The sequence below is a fragment of the Pelophylax lessonae genome, assembly GCF_965119305.1.
Source record: "Pelophylax lessonae genome assembly, chromosome: 5".
Lineage (NCBI taxonomy): Eukaryota > Metazoa > Chordata > Amphibia > Anura > Ranidae > Pelophylax > Pelophylax lessonae.
In genome coordinates, this window is record NC_138772.1 from 8,212,074 (window position 1) to 8,237,610 (window position 25,537).

The following is a 25,537-nucleotide window of genomic DNA, read 5'->3' on the forward strand; positions in this document are numbered from 1 at the left end:
TCAGTCTTGTATTTTTTGAAGGCCTTTTCTTTAGCTCTAATATACATTTTAATGTTGGAGTTTAGCCACCCAGGGTTTAGTTTTGCTCTTTTAAATTTATTTCCCTGTGGAATGCACTGGCCCACTCCCTTGTTAAGTATGCTCTTGAAGCACTCCCATTTTTCCTCCGTGTTCTTTGTTCCCAGGGTTCTATCCCATTTGATATTTTCTAGCAGCGAGCGCAGTTTAGGGAAATTGGCTCTTGTGAAATTCAGCGTCCTTATATTACCCTTGTGTTTCCTATTATTGTAATTAATACTGAAACCAATTGACCTATGGTCACTGTTCCCTAAGTTGTCCCGTATTTCTATATCCGTGATCAGGTCTGTATTGTTGGTAATCAGTAGGTCAAGTACCGCATTGCTTCTTGTCGGTGCATTCACCATCTGACCCATGAAATTGTCCTGCAAAACATTTAGGAACTGCCGAGCCTTGGCTGAGTGTGCGGTTCCTTCTGCCCAGTCTATATCTGGATAATTAAAGTCCCCCATTATAATGACATTTCCCATCCTTGCTGCCAATCCTATCTGTAACATGAGGTCCGCCTCACCCTCCTCCCTCTGGTTGGGGGGCCTATAGCATACGCCCAATATTACCTTCCCCGCCGTGCCTTCCGTTTGAAGCTCTACCCATAGGGATTCTGCCTCGTCCATAGCTCCATTATTAATATCATCCCTCATATTTACCTGTATACTGTTCTTAATATACAAACATACCCCTCCCCCTTTTTTACTTTCTCTATCTCTGCGATAAAGGGAATACCCCTGAATGGACGCCATCCAGTCATGAGAGCTGTCAAACCAAGTCTCAGTTATCCCCACAAAATCTAAGTCCTCCTCAAATATCAGCAGCTCCAGCTCTCCCATCTTGTTGGCCAGGCTTCTGGCATTGGTATACAAACCTCGTAATTTTGATCGGTTATATTTATCCTCTTTTGATGTTTTTAGGCTGCTCTCTTGATTTTTTCCCGTACCCACCCTGGGTATAGGAGCTCCGCACACCCTATCGCTAATGCCCCCATTTCTGCCCTCTGAAACTTGCTTTCCACTGGGTAATTCTACATCTGTACCCTCCCCCCCATTCCCTAGTTTAAAAGCCCCTCTAACTTTTCGGCCATCCTCGCACCCAGTACGGCTGCACCCACCCCATTTAGGTGCAATCCGTCCCTACCAAAGAGCCGGTGAAGATGCCCCTATCCTACATTAAATCATTGGATATGGAAAGGTTGGGAGACAAGGATTTCGGGCACTAAATTTTCATAAAATTGCTTTTTATTAAACAAACACTTTAAAAACGTCTAGTAATACAAGCAGATGAAAAAAATCTACATTGAACATAAGACCAAAAACGGTCGACAGTATGAGATATAATATTACATGAGGTACTAGACCTTCATATAGTATGAGAACAATTGTGTACAGAACAAGTTGTATTATGCATACATCCAATGTGATATACTTCAAAGCAGACAGAGCCTGCCGGCGGACACCTCGATGCTCAAGGTGCCAGTCAGCAGGGTCGGCTGAAGTTTACAGTAAACACATAGTATACATTACTCGTGACAGTTTGCTCAACATGTTTCGCCTTCTTGATGAAAGCTTCGTCTGGAGCTTAATAATTGCTTTGTCTGTATAGAAACATAAGTAATTTTAAGGAAACAAAATGTATTATTTAATACATATTCCATAAATGAGAGTATTATTATTAATAATGCATTATATGTAACATACAATGTCAATGTAGAAGAAAACGCATTTGACACATATGGTATTACTGTTCTAGCCAGCAGGGGGGGGGGGGGGGGGGGGCTGGTGGGAAGGCAAGAGGACAGCCATTGGGACACATGTGGGGACACACACCGTATAAAATGGGTAACACTATATTTTAGGCGTCAGTATATATAAATAGTAGAGAAAACATATCTATGTAGGATATAAACATACCTGTACATTGTATATTCTGAACTCTTTTGGTACTATAACGAGGAGGACTAAGAGACGGTCACTGAGCTCATAAATGGGGGAGCCGATATTCACACGGAGTGTGAATACAAACGCTCCTGTATGTTTGTATCTGGGTTAGATATAGAGAGTGCACTAGTTATAATATATCAATCCATTATCAGTAGGAGATAGCCACACCCGGTGCATGTTGATACACAAATAGGTAAAAATAGAATTGTTTGTATATAGAAAAGAAACCCATTGATCCAAAAAAGGAAGAAGGGGGGGGGGGGGGAAGAGAAAGATGTTATATATGCATGGACATATACCAGTCCTGGGCAAGGAGCTTATACTTTGTGTTTTCATGCACCGCAGTATTTAAAGATTTTTATGAGAGGAGTTCTAAAACGGTTATTACCCAGGCATAAACCACTTGTATGGTCCTAGATTTCCATACAGACAAAACATAGGGGACGCTAGAGGTTTATAACACACACATGCACAACACACACGCACAAACACACATGTACAACACATAAGTCCAAACACACACATACATGCAAACACACACATGTACAAACACACACACACACACGTACAAACACACACACACACACATACAAACACACACACATGTACAAACACACACACACACATGTACAAACACACACACACGTACAAACACACATGTACAAACTCACACACACGTACAAACACACACACACACACAAGTACAAACACACACACACACGTACAAACACACATGTACAAACACACGCACACGTACAAACACACACACACGTACAAACACACACACACAAGTACAAACACACATGTACAAACACACACACGTAAAACACACACACGTAAAACACACACAAACGTACAAACAAACACACACACGTACAAACACACACACACACATACGTACAAACACACACACGTACAAACACACACACACACGTACAAACACACATGTACAAACACACACACACGTACAAACACACACACACATGTACAAACACACACACACACGTACAAACACACACACACATGTACAAACACACACACACACGTACAAACACACATGTACAAACACACACACGTACAAACACACACACACACATGTACAAACACACACACACGTACAAACACACACACACGTACAAACACACACACACGTACAAACACACATGTACACACACACACACACGTACAAACACACACACACACACGTACAAACACACACACACACACACACACACGTACAAACACACACACATGTACAAACACACACACACGTACAAACACACATGTACAAACACACACACACGTACAAACACACACACACACACACACACGTACAAACACACACACACACGTACAAACACACACACACGTACAAACACACATACAAACACACATGTACAACACACATGTACAAACTAGTTACAGGCTTTTGGTCAGTGTCAGAGTGCAGAAGAGGAGATTCAGACTGATGATCAATATGTAAAGTAAAGGTATGTAAAGAGAGGGGGTGCAAGCTTCTGGCTAGTTTATGGAGAGAAGGATTGGAGATTCAGACTGCTCATCAATGAATAGAGAAGTGAGGGGTGTGACAGGAAGTCAGGTAAATCTGTGGATGTAGTCACAGACAGGAGATACATTTCCACCTGGTTTAGAAAATTCATCAATTACTATAGGGTGTCGGCTGCAAAGGTAGCCAGAACTGGCTTAAGGAAGTTGAAAGGCCTTCAGCTGTTCGGAATGAGGAAGTTAAGGCCTCTATAATTTGTCCAAAGGAAGTCTATTGATTGCTGTCTCCTGACGCTGTGTGAGCTGGGGAGAGGAGGACAGTCAGATGTGTGCCTCCCGACACTGTGTGAGCATGGGAGAAGACCTCCTGGAGCGATGTGCGCTGAGGAGGGTAAAAAGTGTGAAGACTACTCAAGGTGAGGTCTTGGACTATTTCTATGTGGAAAGAAATAAATGCACTGTTTGCTATGTGAAGAGACAAGCAAAGGAATGTGTTCAATGTGAAGAGGAAAAGGGACATGTTCAATGGACATTTGTTGTGTGAAGAAAAAACATGGACTATTGAGTGTCTGCTGTAGGATCAGCAAAGTTTGCCCAACAGTAGGTTGGAGACCGACTCTGTAGGTAGGTTCCTGTATGTGAGAAGGTAGCCGCCCACAGTGGCAAGGATTTATTTTATTTATGTTTATTTTGAATTATGCTGTTTTTGAAGCTTGCACTTGTGTGAAGAAAATTGCAAGAATAAAACCTTACACTGTTGTTTTCAACCACTTCTCGGCTATCTCCCTGTGTAACGACCCCCCCCCCCCCCCAAGGGGTCATCCACACCCGCCACCGAGCTAATCTCCCACAGGGGATACACTCAGGCTTCTGGTCAGTGTAGGGAGAAGAGTTTAGACTGTTCTGAAAAGAGAAGAGAGGGGTGCACTGCAGGCTCCTGTCCTGTGAATGGAGGAGATTCAGACTGCTGACTACTAGTGTACATAGAAAAGAGGAGTGAAAGAGCTGAGCTGAGCTCCGAATGTCAGAGCTGTAGCAGGGAGCTGAGGAGGAGTTTAACTGCATCACAGGACTCACTGTTACTTGTGCTGAGAAAAGCCAGAGGGAGATCACACATCAGGTCGCATCGGTCTTCTTTCCTGGAGAGAGCACACGCCGAGTCCCCTTGCTTACACGAGCTTCCTGGAGTGAGCGGGACTTAGTGGCAAAGCCCAAGGGCATTGTGCAGGCTTCCAATAGCGAGGGAGTGGGCGGAGATACGGCAAAGCCTTGACACCGAGCGATGTAAACATAGTGTACTAGCGGGCGGGGCCATGCTAATACTAAGGGAGGACGGGTGCAGATTTAAGTGGCCGCGGGACACAGGCTGAATCAGCGGGACACTGTCAGAAATGCGGGACATTCCCGCGGAATCCGGGACTGTTGGGAGGTATGGGCTTACTCCTGCAGCACTGCTGCTTAGGCCTTAGACTTAGACCCCTGGTAGGATCCTACAGGCCCTCTAACACAGCACCTCTGTGTCTACATATATGCCTCCCTCTCAGCTCTCTCTCTCCTATCAAACCTCTAGGATCTCTCAGTCCTCTAGACTCACTCAGTTGCCTCGACTCTCTCAGTCCTCTAGACTCACCTGATCATTTAGCCACAGAACCTTCTGACTCCACATAAAGCATGGTCTCTAAAGTGGAGCACATCTGTCTTCTTCTTATGTCTGACTTGTTGCTATGCCCTTGATTAAACAATCAACCTATTAGTCTCCTGCAAAACTCAGATGCATTGTTGGAGGCTTCTACCCTTCCAAAGCTCTTGGAAGCTTCTGGACTCCAGACCCTGATCTGTGAATGACAAAACCCAAAGAATACTAAAAGACTACATTTTTACACTCTGAACTGAACTTCTGGAGCCCCTCATTCTGCATTTGTGAGAACCCTGTGTAGTCTTTGCCAGTTCTTACCCAGTGGCAGGTCCTTACAATAAGTATAGCAAACTTTGATACCACACCCTCAGCTTCTTTTGGCAGCTCAGCACAAAGGTGTCCTGACAGTGAAATGGCCAGTTGGTTGCATTTGGTCAAACGATCACAACCATCCTCTGTTTTACACATATAAACAACTTTTTTAACACATTCATGCTGCAAATAACGTAATTACGTTTTTTCTAATTTAGTATATTTGTAATTTTTCTTTACTCTTTTTATTGATGAATGCGCATTACAGTAACATTCAACATAATGCTCAACAAGAGCACCATAGCATATAAAAATATTAGTAATTTTTAGTGACCTAAAACACCTCTATGTAAAGACACCTCTCTGTCTCTCTCTCTGTACTCATGTTTATCTGTAATACTGTATCTGGGGCAAAACTCACATTTGTATTAACAATTAAAAACACCAAATAGATCATTGTTTATTTTATCCAACATATTTCCAATTTCTGCTTTAACCTGAAATTTAAAATTATTTCCATTTATTCCCAGAAATTCAAATAAAACACAAGCAACATCTGCTGGAGGAAACTAAAACTCTAGGAGAACCGAGTCCTCCAGGATCTACTCCGGAACCACAAACATTTCCCATCAATGAAGGTTATGTGAACCTGACTGTTGTCTCCATCAAACCATTCTCAGAGCTCACCCAGAATGAGCTAATAAAGACTGGGTTAAAGCAAAGGGAATCTTCAAAGGATACTAATGCTGACTTGGAACACATTGCTGTTGACAGGCTGTTCAGCTTGAGCCACCAGTCACAAAGTGTACCACATGCAGTAATGGTGAGTGGAGTGCCAGGAATAGGGAAGACCACACTGATGAAGAAGATTGTCTATGATTGGGCGAATGGAGAACTCTACCAGAAATTTGCTTTTGTCTTCTTCTTCAAATTCCAAGAACTCAATCATCTGGGTGAGGTCAGCTTGGAGGAGATGATTCTTCAACAGTATCCACATTTGGAGAGTCAGATTGGAAATATCTTACTATATCCAGAGGGACTTCTGTTTATATTTGATGGTTTAGATGAAAGTATTCACCAAATTGATTTCAAATCAAGTAAAATATGTACTGATCCAAAACAGAGAGAAAATGTTGGTGTGATTGTGGATAGTTTGGTAGGGCAGAGTCTTCTTATGGGTTCCTCTGTATTGATAACCAGCCGCTCAACCAGACTGGCATTAATTAACACCAAGGATTTCCAGAGAATGACTGAGATCATTGGATTCCACCACAGAGACCAACTGATCTACTTTGACCATTTCTTTGGAAACAAGGAACTCTCAGAAAAGGCTTTTCATTATGTACAGGAGAATGACACACTACACACTTTCTGTTATATCCCATCATACTGCTGGATCGTCTGTACAGTGTTATCAATGTGCTTCAGAGCCCAACCAACAAACACGGATCAGCTGATGACATCATTACCCAAAACAGTGACACAACTCTTTGTGACCTTTGTCTCCAACATTCTGGCCAATCACAGCCAGAATAAAGATGACACTCCCGCCACCCAGGATTTGACACCTATTGGGTGGATGGCAGAACATGGAGTTATGAATCACATGACTGTTTTTGATCGCCGCCATCTGGACTCATTCGATGTGAGACCTGGTAATGATCTCTTTTCATGTCTCATGACGGGATCTGGTCGGCCTCCTGATGTGTCTTACACCTTCTTACATATCACTCTTCAGGAGTTCCTTGCTGCTTTAGTTCATTTTATTAACTATGATAACAACAGATTGCAGAAATCACTAAACAGGGCTAAATCGTACAAAGACGGTCGTGCTGAAATATTTCTTCGTTTCCTCTGTGGTCTTTCAGACTCTTTTACTAGATCCATGTTAGAGTCTCATGTGGGGGAAATGTCTGCTGAGGCTTCCAGACACATCATCTCCTGGATTCGGAGGAAGACAAAAGTACAAAAATCTGACAACTCTATTAGGGGCTCCAGAGATCTTCTTAATGAATTTTACCTTCCCCATCAAAGCAGGAATATGGAGTTAGTGTTACAATGTATGGGATCAAACAGTGACATTGACTTTTCTGGCATTACTCTCACCCCTATAGACTGCTCTGTGTTGTCTTTTATCCTTCAATCCTGCAGAGAGACAGAACAACTAAATCTAAAGGCATGCAAGATTCAAGATAAAGGATTAGGGAAAATTGTAGCAGCTCTACACACCATCAGGAGTTTGAGGTAAAGATTAAATATTGGCAAACACATTTCTTTTTTTGAACTGTATATGTCAAGCTTGGGATTCTGCGCTCTTTGGGTGGTGGCTAAACTCGACTTTGACAATTCTTTTACATTTTGAGCTATAGAGACTAGTGATGGGCCGAACAACCCCCTTCGGTTCGCACCAAAACATCTGGAACAGGGGAAAAGTTCTAGAAAACATGCAAACTCTATTAAAGTCTATGGGACACGAACAGGAAAAATCAAAAGTCCTAATTTTAAAGGCTTATATGCAAGTTATTGCCATAAAATGTGTATGGGGGCCTGGGTACTGCTCTGGGGGACATGAATCAATGCAAAAAAATAATCGTTTTTACAGGAACAGTGATTTTAATGATGCTTAAAGCAAAACAATAAAAATGAAAAAATCCTTAAAATATTGTGCCTGGGGAGTCCCCTTAATGTGCCTGTAAAGTATGATGTACTGTATGTAGTCTGTTGCAGCAATAATGAAATTTCTAAAGGGAAAAATGTAATTTAAGCTTGCTCGCTGCTGTAATGTATTGTTGGCTACCGGCAATACAGATGCCATGTCAAGCTGACAAAGATTTCCCATTGATGACAATGTTAAAGACGAGGAGCAGTGTCATGCCAAGCTGACCAATATTTCTCATAGACGCCAATGTTAACCACTTTACCCCCAGCCCTATTTCGGACACTTTTTGTTCACAAGTTAAAACCAGTATTTTTTCCTAGAAAACTGCTTAGAACCCCCAAACATTATATATATTTTTTTAGCAAAGACTCTGGAGAATAAAATTTCGGTCATTGCAAAATTTTTTGTCACTCGGTATTTGCGCAGCGGTCTTTAAAACGCCATTTTTTTGGAAAAAATTTGAAAAATCACATTTCACTGCATTTAAAAAATACTAAACAGTAAAGTTAGCCCATTTTTTTTGTATATTGTGAAAGATGATGTCACGCCGAGTAAATAGATACCAAACATGTTACGGTTTAAAATTGCGCCCCCCCGTGGGATGGCGACAAACTACGGTCAATAGAGATCTCAATCTGCGACGCTTTAAATTTATTTAACGGTTACCAGTTTAGAGTTAGAGTGTAACTCTTTTTTTTAAATTATTGCCCACGCTCTGGCGATCGCGGCGATACCTCACATGTGTGGTTTGAACAGCGATTTCAATTGCGGCTCGACTTGCGTATACGTTTTTTTTTTGTGCGCGAGCTAACGGTGACGGGGGCGGCTACATTTTTTTTTTTTTTCCTATTTATTTTTTCTTTTTTTTAACTTTATTACAGGTTTTTTAAAAAAAAAAAAAAATCTGATCACTTTTATTGCTGTCACAAGCAATGTAAACATCCCTTGTGACACCAATATGTAGTGACAGGTACTCTTTATGGAGAGATCGAGGGTCTAAAAGACCCTAGACCCCTCCACTACACTTCCCTATATGCAAAACGCCGAAAACGGCATTTTTGCATACAGCCGTTTTTCAAATCTGCCGCCTTTTGCAGCACAGTAACCCGGATGTGACGTCATGGACGCCGCCTCCGGGTTACGTCATCCGAGCCCCGATCGATGCCGTTTCCGGCATTCATCGGGACTCCATCCAGCCGGCGGACGTGCCGGCTGGGTGCTCGGGGCTCCCGGTGGGACGGGAGCCCCGAGCAAAGCCGCAGAAGGTGGCGGGAGGGGGGGGGGACGTCCCCTCCCGCCCCCCCGAGTAACGATCGAGCGGCTCCCGAGCCGCATCGGTCGTTACCGACGGAAAGCCGACCGTCGGCTTCAAACAACGGTACTGGGATGATGCCTCTAGCTAGAGGCATCATCCTGGTATAACCACTCAAAGTCAGCCGACGTAGGTCTACGTGGCTGGTCGTTAAGTGGTTAAAGATGAGGAGCAGTGCCATGCCAAGCTGTCCAATATTTCTGAGATGCCAGTGAGCACTGAAAGCTGAAAATTGGTATAGGCAGGAAGGGGGTAAAAGTGCCCTGTATTTAAGTGGTTAAGGGGAACCCTATGACAGAATTAAAAAAAAAAAAACAGCATGGGGCCCCCCCCCCCAAAAAAAAATCTATACCAAGCCCTTTGGGTCTGGTATAGATTTTAAGGGGAACTCCACGCCAAATAAGGAAAAAAATGGCGTGGGTCTGGTACAGATTTTATGGGAAACTCCACACCAAAATGTAAAAAAAAATGGCATGCGGTTCCCCTCAAAATCCATACCAGACCCTTATCCGAGCATGCAGTCTGGCAGGCCAGGAAGGTGGGGGGCGAGCGAGCGCCCCCCCTCCTGAACCATACCAGGCCGTTTGCCCTCAACATGGGGAGGGTGCTTTGGTGTGCCCCCCAAAGCACCTTGTTCCCATGTTGATGGGGACAAGGCCTCTTCTCGACAACCCTGGGCTGTGGTTGTGGGGGTCTGCGGGTGGAGGGCTTATCGGAATCTGGAAGCCCCCTTTAACAAGGGGGCCCCCAGATTTTGGCCCCCTGGGGAACATGTAGCAATGAAAATGTTTTTTTTTAAAAAGCAATCGTTTTTAAAGAAGCAGTGATTTACTGATTTTAATGAGGCTTAAAGTGAAACTATAAAAATGAAAAAATCCTTCAAATATTGTGCCTGGGGGTCCCCTGAATGTGCCTGTAAAGTAGTGCATCTCTATGATGTATGTAGCCTGCTGCAGCTATACTGACATTTCTAAAGGAAAAAATGTCATATACAAATATACTTTACATACAAATTTCAAATGGCATGTACTTGTAATACAAGTGCAGAAAAATTGGGCTTTGGTTGTTGGCGGTGCCTGAACACCTTAACCCCTCGCAGTTACTCTTGCTGGGCGCAGGAACGGGCCCTGCTGCTAAAAATTCCATACAAATCTTGAAATCGCATGTACATGTCATACAGGTGCAGAAATATTGGGCTTTTGGTGTTGGTGGTGCCTGAACACTGCAAACCCTCACAGTTACTCTTGCTGGGTGCAGGAACAGGACCTGCTGGTAAGAATTCCATACACATTTGAAATCGCATGTACTTTTCAGTTGTCATAGAGGTGCAGAAAAATTGGGCCTTGGGTGTTGGTGGTGCCTGAACACCGCAACCCCTCGCAGTTACTCTTGCTTGGCGAGGGAACGGGCCCTGCTGCTAAAAATTCCATATCAATTTGAAATTGGCAAAGATCAAGTGTTGTATGTGTCCTTATCAGTGATCCAGTGGGGGCACTGTGCTGTCATTCGACCTGGCCAAGGTAGGGTGGCGGCTATGAAAAGCAGCTGGAGTGATGGGGGCCTAGGAAGGTTAGTATCGACAGGAACAGAAACTGAAATTGGGCCTTTGGTGTTGGTGGTGCCTAAATGGGACCTGCTGGTAGGAATTCCATACAAATTTGAAATCGCATGTACTTGTCATACAGGTGCCAAAAATTGGGCCTTTGCTGTTGGTGGTGTCTGAACACTGTAACCAACCCCTCACAGTTACTCTTGCTGGGCGCAGGAATGGGACCTGCTGGTAAGAATTCCATACAAATTTGAAATTGCATGTACTTGTCATACAGGTGCCAAAAATTGGGCCTTTGATGTTGGTGGTGCCTGAACACCGTAACCAACCCCTCACAGTTATCCTTTCTGGGTGCAGGAATGGGACCTGCTGGTAAGAATTCCATACAAATTTTAAATTGCATGTACTTGTCATACAGGTGCCAAAAATTGGGCCTTTGCTCTTGGTGGTGCCTGAGTACCTTGCAGTTTCTCTTGCTGGGCAAAAGGACAGGGCCTGCTGTTAAAAATTACATACGAAATTTAAATCGTATGCACCTGTCATATGAGTGCAGGAAAATTAGGCCTTGGGGGTTGGTAGTGACCTAAACCAAAAACATTGTTGGAAGCTAGCAGAATCAAAATTGAGTTATAGGATAGGCAGCATATGCAGTCTTCAATGGATGACAGACCCCTAGCAAATTCAATCAGTTGCATCAGCATCAGGGGCTTGATAGCTGTTGTTGATTCAGGACTAATTCATTTTGATAAAAGTCAGCTGGTCAACAGAGTCTGTGGACAGACGCACTCTTTTGTCTGTCACAAAAGCTCCAGCAGCACTGAATGTCCATTCGGAAAGCACACTGGAATCAGGACAGGCCAGTAGCTCCATTGCATATTAAGCAAGTTCTGGCCAGTCCGGCCACATCTGGAGTATGCTGTCCAGTTCTGGGCACCGGTCCTCAGGAAGGATGTGCTGGAACTGGAAAGAGTCCAGAGAAGGGCAACAAAAATAATTAGGGGAATGGAGGACATCAGCTATAAGGAGAGGCTACAGGCACTGAACCTGTTCTCTCTGGAGAAGAGAAGATTGAGGGGGGATATGATATCAATGTACAAATACTGTACTGGCGACCCTAGCATAAGGAACAAACTATTCAGAGTAAGGGAATACAATCAGACACGTGGCCACTCACTAAAACTAGAGGAAAGGCGGTTTAACCTTAAAATGCGTAAGAGGTTCTTCACTGTGAGAGCGGTAAGGATGTGGAATTCTCTTCCACAAGCAGTCCTATCAGCAGGGAGCATTGATAGTTTCGAAAAACTGTTAGATGGACACCTTAGAGATCACAACATACAGGGGTATACAATGTACGGTTAAAAGCAAACACACACACACACACACATCATAGGTTGAACTGGATGGACTGTTGTCTTTTTTCAACCTCACTAACTATGTAACTATGTATCCTCAAGACCCAGTAACCCAGTGGATGCTCAGCTGGAAAGGTCTCCAAGTCTGCTCTTGCGCCTAGATGATCATGCACCATATGATGAAGACGCTGCCAATGCTGGCTTAAAACTAACAGCCCTGGGTGCTGCTGAGGACTAAAGAACTGTTTAAAGGCACCGGTCAGCTTCTCCACTGCTCCTCCTTTGGCTGAATGATGCCTCAGAAACACGTCCAGAGAATGTTAACCTCCTAGTGTCTGGAAAGGTGGTACACAATTTTTTTTCAAGGCCTCCTCAAGATGTTTCATCCTCTGCTCCCTCTGTGAAGGCAGGATGAGCTCTGCAGCTTTACCTTTGTAACGTGGATCAAAAAGGGTTGCCAACCAGTAATTATCCCTCTCCTTGATAGCACAAATCCTCAGGTCCTTTTGCAGTCTTTGCAGAATCAGGGAGCCCATTCAACGTAAGTTGGAGAAGGCATGAGCTTCTAAGTCCTCTGGGTCACTAAGGATGTCATTGTCAGGAGCAACCTCTCCCCAACCACATACAACTCCTGGGGTTTCTGGGGAATCAAAACCATTCCTTGTATGCTATCCTCTACATCCATGCTCTACTCATATTCCACCTGTGTGTTTTGTGTCCCTGCATAAAGGGGGTCTTGTGAGGAAAGAAAGTCCTCCTCTTCCTCCTGCTGTTCTGCCTTAAGTCCCCTGTCCATGACTCCACGAAGCGTGTGCTCCAGCAGGTAGACTAGCGGGATAGTGTCACTGATGCATGCATCGTCCCGGCTCACCATCCTTGTGGCCTCCTCAAATGGTGACAGGACAGTGGAGGCATCCTTTATCAGCAGCCACTGGCGTTGCGAAAAGAAGCCAAGCTCCCCTGAGCCTATCCCAGTGTCATACTCAAACACATACTCATTGATGGCCCTCTGCTGCGTGTGCAGCTGCTGCAGCATTGCCAATGTTCAGTACCACCTGGTGGGCATGTCACAAATGAGGCGGTTGGTGGGCATGTTGAATTTCCGTTGAATGTCAGATAAGCGAGCACTGGCATTGAACGAACAGCGGAAATGGCCACAGACTTTTCGGCCTACCTCAGGGCATCTTAGAAGCCCGGGTATCTGCTCAAGAAACGCTGCACCACCAGATTCAGAACATGTGCCAAACATGGAACATGTGTCAAGTGTCCCTGTTGGAGGGTGGAGAGAAGGTTGGTGCCATTGTCGCATACAACCATTCCTGGCTCAAGCTGTCATGGCGACAACCATCTCTGAGCCTGCCCCTGCAGAGCTGACAGAATCTCTGCAGCGGTGTGACTCCTATCCCTTAGACAGACCAACTGAAGCACAGCATGGCATCTTTTAGCCTGACTGTTTGCGTAGCCCCTTGAACGCTTAGTGATCACTGCTGCTTCAAAGGACAATTGAGCAGAAGAAGACATGGAGGAGGAGGAGGTGGTGGAGTAGCCAGATGTGGCAGAACCAGCACCAGCTTTTTGGAGGCGTGGTGGCAAAACAAGCTGCAACACCGAAGCCTGTCCTGCATCCTTCCCAGCTGCCAGCAGAGTTACCCAGTGCACCATGAAAGAAATGTAACGTCCCTGTCAATGCCTGCTGGACCAAGAGTCAGCAGTAATGTGAACCTTCCTGCTGATCACTTTGTCCAACGAGGCCAAAACACTACCTTCCACATGACAGTAGAGAGCCGGAATGGCCTTACGCTTACAGATTAAAGAAATGCCTTTTTGGGACCTGTCACTGTGGTGCAGCACATTCCACAAATTTGCGAAAGGGAGTAGAGTCTACCAGATGAAAAGGCAGCAACTGTAATCCTAGCAATTTGGCCAAGCTAGCATTAAGACGCTGAGCATGTGGATGGCTGGGACAGTATTTCTTTCTACGGTTCAAAAACTGGGGTAGCGAAATTTGCCTGTTGCTCAAATCAAGCGGTGGTGTACTGCTAGCAAATTGGGTGCAAGTCTCTGTGGCACTCATTGCTATACCATCATCCCTCTCAATGCTGGTATTTGAGAAGGCATGAGGTACAGTAGGGTTAGAGATCACAGATGAGGAGCAAGGTGATGTATGCTTGTTTTGATCTGGTGCCTCTTTCAGGTGCTGTTGCCAATGGACTGCATGGCAGGTTGTCCTATGCCTTGTCAAGCATGTGGTGCCCAAGCGTCTGGTGTTCTGGCCATGTTTGATCCACTTTAGACAGATGTTGCAAACAGCAACGCTGCGGTCTACTGCACATGTGCTGAAAAAAGCCCACACTAATGAACTTTTGTGAGTCCGTAGGGAGTTTGCAGCACCCTCCACTAGTGGAGCTCTGTGCTGTGACGCAATAGGTTGGCTACTGCTATGGTGGCCCCTTGAGCACATCCTGCCTCTTTGGAGTTGTCCTCATCCTCCCCCTCCTTCTCCTCCTCCTCCTCCTCTATCCTGTCAGGCACCCAAGTACAGTCAGTGACCTCATCATCCCCTCCCTCCTGGTCACTGGAGCAAACCTGGCAATATGCTTCAGCTGTGGCAACATGACTGATGGTTTCTTGTCTGTCATTGTCACCCCCTCTCTCTAGGCTCATGTTATTCCCTTCATCAACCTTCAAACCAACATCACAGCTTTCAAATTGCTGCGCAATAGTGTCAGCATGTCACTGACACTATGATCGAATAGTTCAGGTGACTCCTCCGTGCATGATGGTGGGGTGACAGAAGGAGTAGCTGTGGAGAAGGAGCCTGTGGAATGGGCCGCTTTGGCAGCTGCGGTGGAAGGCAAACTACTTTGAGCATGGGTGTCAGAGGACGAGGAGGATGAGGACGGCTTATTGATCCACTCCACCAACTCTTCCACATGTTGTGGCTGAATAGCACGGACAGCCCCGGAAATAAAGGACGGGCGTGCCTCGCCTGCAGAGGATGCACTATGTCGACTGTGACCTGACCTCCTCTTTTCACAATTGACACAGATGCTGCTTGCCCCCTTTTCGTGGCCTGTGAGCGTCGGCCTCTCCTTGTCGGCCTTTCGGACATGATGTTGATACAGATCAATATAGGGTATACGCAACTGACCAATAGATACTCAATGACCTGATATGATGTAATCAATAGCCCTATAGATGTGCTGTGGTGCTTATAGATGTACGCAAGTGACCGATTAACAATACTCTCACTGATATGATGTAATTGATAGCCCTACAGATGAGCTGTGGTGCTTAAAGATGTACGCAAGTGACCAATTAACAATACACTCACTGATGTGATGTAATTGATAGCCCTATAGATGAGCTATGGTGCTTATAGATGTACGCAAGTGACTGATTAACAATACACTCACTGATATGATGTAATCGATAGCCCTATAGATGAGAAATCTCTCTCCCTCCTTGCAATGAATCCCTGGCACTGCACTGTCTGACAAACTGCAAAGAAACAAATCTCTCCCTGCCTCAAACACGTTCCTATCCCTCCCTACACTGCTAGGAATGTCTTTCTGCACTGTCTGACAAACTCCAAAAAAGCTACTCTTGCCCTGTCTCACACGCCTTCCTCTCCCTGTCTCCTCGCCCGCACAATCACACTACACGCTGCGGTTGTGCAAGCAGCCTTTATGTAGTGTGAGGTGTGTACTTGGCCCCTGTGCCATGATTGGCTAAAGGCAGCCTGGGTTCAGGCTGCATGCTTTGGCCAATCACATAACGTGCTGCATGCGTGTGCAGGGCATTACGGGAATTTCAAATTTCCCACCAAGAAGCACATTTGTTCGTCATTCATCGAACGATCGAACGACCGATGTTCGAGTCGAAGTTAGCTTCGACTTGAACTCGAAGCTCATCCCTATTGGCCAAGGTGAGGGGGTGTCTGAGACAAGGTGAGGGTGCAGTTATCCATCTTCACCTTGGGCACTGGTTGACCTTGTCCCGGCACTGTTAGAGAATTCTTTCAAGGAAAAAAACATAGGCTGACTGCCTACCTTTTTAAATGGATAAAGGAAAGGGCACCCTTTATATAAAAGATACTAGAATCTTTTTGGGGGGAATATTTTATTTTATTTTCAAATTTCTCTTCTTCTCTAATGTATGGTAATAACCTGACCGATGGTTCCTGCTCCCACCTGGCATTGGAAATAAGAAATAACCAAAAAGATCTGCTTTTAGATTAATTTTTGAGGAACATTTTATTCAAGTTATTTTCTGTTATCTTTTCCTTCTACAGTCTGAATTACAATAATCTGACAGACAGTTCCTCTCCCATACTGGCATTGGGTATAAGAAATAACCGGACACTGAAGAGACTGGACTTGACTGGGAACAATCTGGACGGTCCTCATTTCATTGACCTGATGACAGCTCTGACCACAAGCCGGATAGAGGAATTACTGTGAGTAGAACTTGTACATGATATTGCAATCTACATTATGGCTCTCCGCTTCACCATTATGGGGCTCATTTATATTGGTAGCACTGTCCCCATAGGGCTTGCTGTGTGATGACTTCTTGGGTCTCCTCTGAATACCTGCAGACAGGAGATTTTTCAAATTTCCCTACTTACTCCTGTTTGCTCGTTACTCAATAAACAGTCCAGGTGATTTGGATTTATATTTATTGTGTATCTTGGATGGGAGAAGGGAATAGTGGGATATTCCAACTTGAACTATTCACAGTATATAAGGACAACTCTCTTTTGGACTCACCAGGTTATTTATGGAAGTAGTCTCATTGCTTTGACCATACTACCACTTGTATGGAAGAATAAGGTCATCTTGCTCTCTATAGCAGCAAACTTGATGCAATTACATTATCTTCAGGACACTCTCTAGTAGGGTTGAGCGGACACCTAGATGTCCGTGTTCGACGGGTTCGGCCGAACTTTTAAAAAAAGTCCGGGTCCGTGTCCCGGACTTTTACCGAACTTTTCCCGGACACCGAACCCCATTGAAGTCAATGGGGACCCGAACTTTAAGGCACTAAAATGGCTCTAAAACACCAAAGGAAAGGGCTAGAGTGCTGCAAATGGCAGCAAAACGTAATTAAGAGCATGGCAAGTGCTCTGCAAACAAATGTGGATAGGGAAATAACTTAAAACAACAAAAAAAAACAGAAAAATAAAACAATGTTCTTCTTCATCTCTGAAGGACGAGGCCCATATGGAGTAGGAGGGAGGTTGAGGTGGTGGTGGATGTGGCGGTGACATAGGCATGCGCACAGGGTGTGCCGGGTGTGCCTTGGCACACCCTAATCACCTAGGGCACATAGCATTGCCAGTGAGGAGATGGGAAAGATCTCCCTCGGACCTGCTCTGCTCTATTTCTCTTTGCCAGCAGGGAGAGTAATGTATCGGGGCCATGTACCTGTAGGCAAACACATGCATGTGTATTTCAACTTTGGGGTGCACACCTTAATGCAATAGGCTGCGCACACCTATGGGCGGTGTAGGTGGAAGCGGCGGTGGAGGAGGACCAGGGCCGGATTAAGAGCATCATGGGCTTGGTGCTGAGGATTTTGAAGGGCCTTAAGGGCCGTGCCTTGGCATGCACCCAGAGGAGGAAGGGTGCAGCCATGCATGCCTAATTCAACATGGGATGCTGTCTCTGAAGCCCATAAACACATCCATGCATCGGCAACTGTCCCTCCTTGTCCGGCCTTCGCGCTGTGTGGGGAGGTTCTGAGGGTGCTGCCTGTGGAAGCGAGCATAGAAGCCAGACTTCTGTGTTTACAAGTGACAGAAGAGCGGTAACAGTGAATATGGCCAACCCAGGGCCTATATAAAAGGTAGGGGCCTGGAGCTGCAGCTCCAATAGCCCCTACGTTAATCTGGCCCTGAGGAGGAGGACGAGGTAGCCAACACTGCTTCTTTTCACAAATTTTAAATGAGGGTACACCCCAAAAGAGTGAGAAAGAGCAAAAATGGAACAATGGGTGGGTAAGGTCGGTATCCATTGCTATTCTGCATAAGGTACGGAAAAGTCCCGTGGGATCCATGCCTGGTTCATTTTAATGAACGTGAGCTTGTCCACATTGTCTCTGGACAGGCGGCTGCGCTTGTCTGTTATAACACCCCCAGCCGTGCTAAATACCCGTTCAGATAATACACTGGCTGCAGGGCACGCCAGCACCTCCAAGGCGTAAAGGGCAAGCTCAGGCCATGTGCCCAATTTGGAGACCCAGAAGTTGAAGGGGGCAGACCCGTCATTCACTACATGTAGGCGTGTGCACACATACTGCTCCACCATGTTGGTAAAATGCTGCCTCCTGCTAAGACGTTCCATCTGAGCTGCTGGTGCTGCTGTTTGTTGTGGCGTGCTGACAAAGCTTTTCCACATTTCGGCCATGCTAACCCTGCCTTCTGAGGTGCTGGCGGTGCCCTGGTTGCGTTGTCCTTGTAACGGGGATCCAGCAGCGTGGCCACCCAGTAATCAGCACAAGTTAGAATGTGGGCAACTCGGCGGTCGTTGTGGAGACACTGCAGCATGTAATCGCTCATGTGTGCCAGGCTGCCCAGAGGCAACGAAAGGCTGTCCTCTGTGGGAGGTGTATCGTCCGTGTCCTCTGTATCCCCCCAGCCACGCACTAGTGATGGCCATGAGCTGGCCTGGGTGCCACCCTGCTGTGAACATGGTTCCATCTCCTCCTCCAGCTCCTCCTCCTCCTCATCCTCCTCATCCTCCAGAACTGTGCCCCTGCTGGACAATTGTGTCCCTGGCGTTTGTGTGTGCAGGAACCCACCCTCGGAGCCCCTTGCGAATGACTGCCCTGAAAGCCTTGGAAATGTTACCTCTTCATCCTCCTCCTCCTACTCATCCTGTGCCACATCCTCTTCCATCATCGCCCGAATTGTTTTTTCAAGGAGGCATAGAAGTGGGATAGTTAAGCTGAGAACGGCGTCATTGCCACTGGCCATGTTGGTGGAGTACTCAAAACAGCGCAACAAGGCACACAGGTCTCGCATGGAGGCCCAGTTATTGGTGGTGAAGTGGTGCTGTTCCGCAGAGCGACTCACGCGTGCGTGCTGCAGCTGAAACTCCACTATGGCCTGCTGCTGCTCGCACAGTCTTTCCAGCATGTGCAAGGTGGAGTTCCACCTTGTGGGCACGTCACATATGAGGCGGTGAGCGGGAAGGCCGAAGTTACGCTGCAGCGCTGCCAGGCGAGCAGCAGCAGGGTGAGAACGCAGAAAGTGCGCACAAACGGCCCGCACTTTCTGCAGCAGCTCTGACATATCGGGGTAGTTTTTAAGGAACCTCTGCACCACCAAATTCAGCACATGCGCCAGGCAAGGGATGTGCGTCAAACCGGCTAGGCCCAGAGCTGCTATGAGATTTTGCCCGTTATCGCACACCACCAGGCCGGGCTTGAGGCTCGCTGGCAGCAACCACTCATTTGTCTGCTGTTCCATACTCCTCCACAACTCCTGCGCGGTGTGTGGTTTGTCCCCCAAACAGGCAAGTTGTAAAACTGCCTGCTGTCGTTTACCCCTGGCCGTGCTGAAGTTGGTGGTGAAGGTGTTACGCTGTCCGGATGAGGAGGCGGTAGAGGATGAGGAAGCGGAGTAGGAGGAGTTAGGAACAGGAGGCAAACTGAAGCGCCCTGCAATCCTCGGTGGTGGAAGGACATGCGCCAAATTGCTATCCGCCTCAGGCCCATCCGCCACTGCATTTACCCAGTGTGCCGTTAGGGAGATATAACGCCCCTGACCGTGCTTACTGGTCCACGTATCTGTAGTTAGGTGGACCTTGGCACAGATGGCGTTGCGCAGTGCACACCTGATTTTTTCCCCCACTTGGTTGTGCAGGGAAGGGATGGCTTGCCTGGAAAAGTAGTGGCGGCTGGGCACGACGTACTGTGGGACAGCCACCGACATAAGGTTTTTAAAACTGTGCGTCTCCACCAGACAGAATGACAGCATTTCAAAGGCCAATAATTTTGAAATGCTGGCATTCAGGGCCAGGGATCGCGGGTGGGTAGGGGGGTACTTCCTCTTCCTCTCAAGTGTTTGGGAGATGGAAAGCTGAACGCTTCCACGGGACATTGTGGAGATGGTTGTTGGTGACCCAGGTGGTGGTGTTGCTGACAGATCGTCTGTTTGCGGGGTGGCAGGTGCCGGTATGACTACAGATGTGGCTGGAGCAGCAGAAGAGGAAGCAGGATGAGCCAGAGACGTTTCTTGGTTTTGAAGGTGTCTACTCCACTGCAGCTCGTGCTTTGCACTTAGATGCCTGATCATGCAGGTTGTGCTCAGGTTGAGAAGGTTTATGCCTCGCTTCAAGCTCTGATTGCACAGGGTGCAAACCACTCGTGTCCTGTCATCAGCACATTTTCTAAAGAACTTCCACGCTAGAGAACTCCTTTGAGCTGACTTTGGTGCGCTCGTTCCCTTGCTGCGTTGGGCAGTAGCGGGCGTAGTGTCTAGGGCACGGCCGCTCCGCTTCTGCACCCTGCTCCCTCTTCTGCTGTGCTGGTGGCTCTGTGCGACCACCGCCTCTTCCTCCAAACTACTCAGGTCACCTGCATGACGTTCATTCCATGTGGGGTCGAGGACCTCATCGTCCTCCACATCATCTTCCACCCAGTCTTCACCCCTGCCCTCCTTGTCGGTCTCCACAATGCTGAACGCCGCAGCAGTTGGCACCTGCGTTTCGTCATCATCGGAGACGTGCTGCGATGGTCCTTGCATGTACTCATCTTGAGAAATAAGTGGTTGGGCATCGCTGCACTCAATCTCTTCCACTTCTGGGGCAGGGCTAGGTGGATGGCCCTGGGAAACCCTGCTGACAGAGTCATCAAAAAGAAGAAGAGACTGCTGTATGGCTTGGGGCTCAGACTGCTTGCCTGATTTGCAAGGGGGTGAGGTGAAAGACGGTTGGACATCGGCTGCAGGTGCCAACTGTGACCTTTCTGCAGTAGACTGGGTGGGAGACAATGTGAAGGAACTGGAGGCACTGTCAGCAGCAAACCAATCTACTATCGCCTCCACTTGTTCTGGCCTCATCACTTCTAGGGGCGTATGATGCCCTACCAAATACTGATGCAGGTTCTGTCGCCTACTCACACTTGAGGAAGGTGTTTTACTTGTGCGTGTAGCTGGCACAGATCGACCACGTCCTCTCCTTGCAACAGGAGCTCTACCAGCAGCACCACGACCCAGGCCACGGCCCTTATTTGACGGTCTCCTCATATTTCTGTAATTTAAGATCTTGCCCTAGAAAGGTTTTTATTGAATAGCGGAATAGGAAATATGATCCAAAAAAGTGTATGTATCTCGCACGTACAAAACCACACTGGGCCCCAATTACTATTGTTTCTACCCCTAAAAGGATGGATGAGGAGGAGGAGTATGGAACAGACAGCACCCTCAAATCTTCAGAAGTATGAGATGAACCTCAAAAACTTGGAAAGGTGGATCTCACACGTACCGACACAGACTATCACGCAATTTAATTGATCCCCAAAGGATTTAATTGAATAGCGGAATAGAAAATATGATCAAAAAGAAAGTGTATGTATCTCACACGTACACCACCACACTAGGGCCCAATTACTATTGTTTGTACCCCTAAAAGGATGGTTGAGCAGTAGGAAGAGGAGTATGGAACAGGCAGCACCCTCAAATCTTCAGAAGTATGAGATGAACCCCAAAAACTTGGAAAGGTGGATCTCACACGTACCGACACAGACTATCACGCAATTTAATTGATCCCCAAAGGATTTAATTGAATAGCGGAATAGAAAATATGATCAAAAAGAAAGTGTATGTATCTACACGTACACCACCACACTAGGGCCCAATTACTATTGTTTGTACCCCTAAAAGGATGGTTGAGCAGTAGGAGGAGGAGTATGGAACAGGCAGCACCCTCAAATCTTCAGAAGTATGAGATGAACCCCAAAAACTTGGAAAGGTGGATCTCACACGTACCGACACAGACTATCACGCAATTTAATTGATCCCCAAAGGATTTAATTGAATAGCGGAATAGAAAATATGATCAAAAAGAAAGTGTATGTATCTCACACGTACACCACCACACTAGGCCCCAATTACTATTGTTTGTACCCCTAAAAGGATGGTTGAGCAGTAGGAGGAGGACTATGGAACAGGCAGCACCCTCAAATCTTCAGAAGTATGAGATGAACCCCAAAAACTTGGAAAGGTGGATCTCACACGTACCGACACAGACTATCACGCAATTTAATTGATCCCCAAAGGATTTAATTGAATAGCGGAATAGAAAATATGATCAAAAAGAAAGTGTATGTATCTCACACGTACACCACCACACTAGGCCCCAATTACTATTGTTTGTACCCCTAAAAGGATGGTTGAGCAGTAGGAGGAGGAGTATGGAACAGGCAGCACCCTCAAATCTTCAGAAGTATGAGATGAACCCCAAAAATTTGGAAAGGTGGATCTCACACGTACCGACACAGACTATCACGCAATTTAATTGATCCCCAAAGGTTTTAATTGAATAGCGGAATAGAAAGTATGATCAAAAAGAAAGTGTATGTATCTCACACGTACACCACCACACTAGGCCCCAATTACTATTGTTTGTACCCCTAAAAGGATGGTTGAGCAGTAGGAGGAGGAGTATAGAACAGGCAGCACCCTCAAATCTTCAGAAGTATGAGATTGTGTTCACTGCACCCCAAAAAGATTGTGTTCACTGCACCCCACAAAGATTGTGTTCACTGCACCCCACAAAGGATTTTGTTCACTGCACCCCAAAAAGATTGTGTTCACTGTACCCCCCAAAGATTGTGTTCACTGCACCCCACAAAGATTCTGTTCACTGTACCCCACAAAGATTGTGTTCACTGCACCCTAAAAGGATTTTGTTCACTGCACCCCAAAAAGGATGTTGTTCACTGCACCCCAAAAAGGATTTTGTTCACTGCACCCCAAAAAGGATGTTGTTCACTGCACCCCAAAAAGGATTTTGTTCACTGCACCCCACAAAGAATGTGTTCACTGCACCCCACAAAGATTGTGTTCACTGCACCCCAAAAAGGATTTTGTTCACTGCACCCCAAAAAGATTGTGTTCACTGCACCCCACAAAGATTGTGTTCACTGCACCCCACAAAGGATTTTGTTCACTGCACCCCAAAAAGATTGTGTTCACTGTACCCCCCAAAGATTGTGTTCACTGCACCCCACAAAGATTCTGTTCACTGTACCCCACAAAGATTGTGTTCACTGCACCCTAAAAGGATTTTGTTCACTGCACCCCAAAAAGGATGTTGTTCACTGCACCCCACAAAGGATTTTGTTCACTGCACCCCAAAAAGATTGTGTTCACTGCACCCCAAAAAGGATTTTGTTCACTGCACCCCAAAAAGGATGTTGTTCACTGCACCCCAAAAAGGATTTTGTTCACTGCACCCCAAAAAGATTGTGTTCACTGTACCCCCCAAAGATTGTGTTCACTGCACTTCACAAAGATTCTGTTCACTGTACCCCACAAAGATTGTGTTCACTGCACCCTAAAAGGATTTTGTTCACTGCACCCCAAAAAGGATGTTGTTCACTGCACCCCAAAAAGGATTTTGTTCACTGCACCCCAAAAAGGATGTTGTTCACTGCACCCCAAAAAGGATTTTGTTCACTGCACCCCAAAAAGATTGTGTTCACTGCACCCCAAAAAGGATTTTGTTCACTACACCCCAAAAAGGATGTTGTTCACTGCACCCCACAAATATTGTGTTCACTGCACCCCACAAAGGATTTTGTTCACTGCACCCCAAAAAGATTGTGTTCACTGCACCCCAAAAAGGATGTTGTTCACTGCACCCCAAAAGGATTTTGTTCACTGCACCCCAAAAAGATTTTGTTCACTGCACCCCAAAAAGATTGTGTTCACTGCAGCTCACACACAGAAAAATGGATGTGGATCACTGACACCTGCCTATCTCCTATCCCACACCACACAGCAATATCGATTGTAGTTTGTAGAACACAGTTTCCCTAAAATTCAGCAGCAGCCTCTCCCTAACAGGATTGAGAAGAGATCGTAGATCAGGATTGAGTGCAGAGTCACCCCACCCCCCACACAGCAATATCGATTGTACTTTGTAGAAGACACTGACCCTATAATTCAGCAGACTCTGTCCCTAAAATGCCTACAACTTGCCCTGCCTAAACACTCCGACCTGTCCCTCAATTCTATCCGGACACCAATTCGTTTTCCCTGCCTGTCTTTCCCTAATCAGCAGCCAGCACGTTGATGTGTGCTCTGTCCCTGATCTAAGCAGCAGAATGACGCCGCTGCGGCTGCCTCGAACTTATAAAGACTTGGTCACATGCTGCAGACGGCCAATCACAGCTACTGAGACATTTGCAGGCATGGCTGGGATGGCTTAAGGCACACCAGTTAAACGATTGTTGATTGGCTGTTGAAAGCCCGCCATGAAAAGAGCACCAAAGCATGCAAAACCCGGAAATAAAACGACCGAACACGGATTTTTACCCGAACATACAGTAAAGTGTCCGTGTCCGTGTTCGGGTACAAAAAATCCAATTATTCGGTACGAACACGAATAATACAGTCGGTGTTCGCTGAACACTACTCTCTAGCATTATCTTGACTGACACCTGTCCACTGACTCTTCTAGCTGAAGGAATGGTCCTCTCAGGACAGGCCCCATGACACAGATCTGTACTCACTGTAGGCAGAATCAAATCCTTTCCAGTGTCTCCCTTCCAGTCAGTTCTGCAGGGCCTCTAGGTTCAGGTTCTCTCTGGCTCTTAGGCCCTCAGGTCGACCACCTGAGGCAGTATGGCAGCTTCTACAGAGGGGGGCAACCACCTGCTCCCTCCTGGACCCCGCTCTCTGGCTGAAAGACCTTGAGCACATGTGCTCATGGCATTTATACAGTATCCCAGAATGCACCGAGGCACTTTCTGCTGCCAATCACCACGGCTGTAACAAATTTCTGTGCACTCACTTGTCAGGTTTCCTCCCACTGTCCAATATGCCTCCCTATTGGACCAATGTGAAACATTCAGACAAGCTGAGCTGCACCTGAGTACAATGAGCAGACCTCACTAATAGATCCTGCTCTCTGGTAGGCAGAGAGCAATATGAATTTACCTGGCAAGCAGAAAGACCCACAACTATA

At 46.3% G+C, this 25,537-nt stretch overlaps 1 protein-coding gene across 1 annotated transcript in view; it reads left to right on the forward strand.

The window, feature by feature from the left end:
* LOC309556401 (uncharacterized protein) overlaps positions 1–25,537 on the forward strand; it is a gene marked incomplete at its 5' end in the record, with an annotated part of 250,177 nt that overhangs the window by 74,462 nt on the left and 150,178 nt on the right. The window contains 2 exons of the mRNA XM_082258865.1: positions 5,997–7,710; positions 16,633–16,797. Coding sequence (XP_082114991.1) covers positions 5,997–7,710; positions 16,633–16,797 — 1,879 coding nt within the window. The remainder of the gene's footprint in view (positions 1–5,996; positions 7,711–16,632; positions 16,798–25,537) is intronic.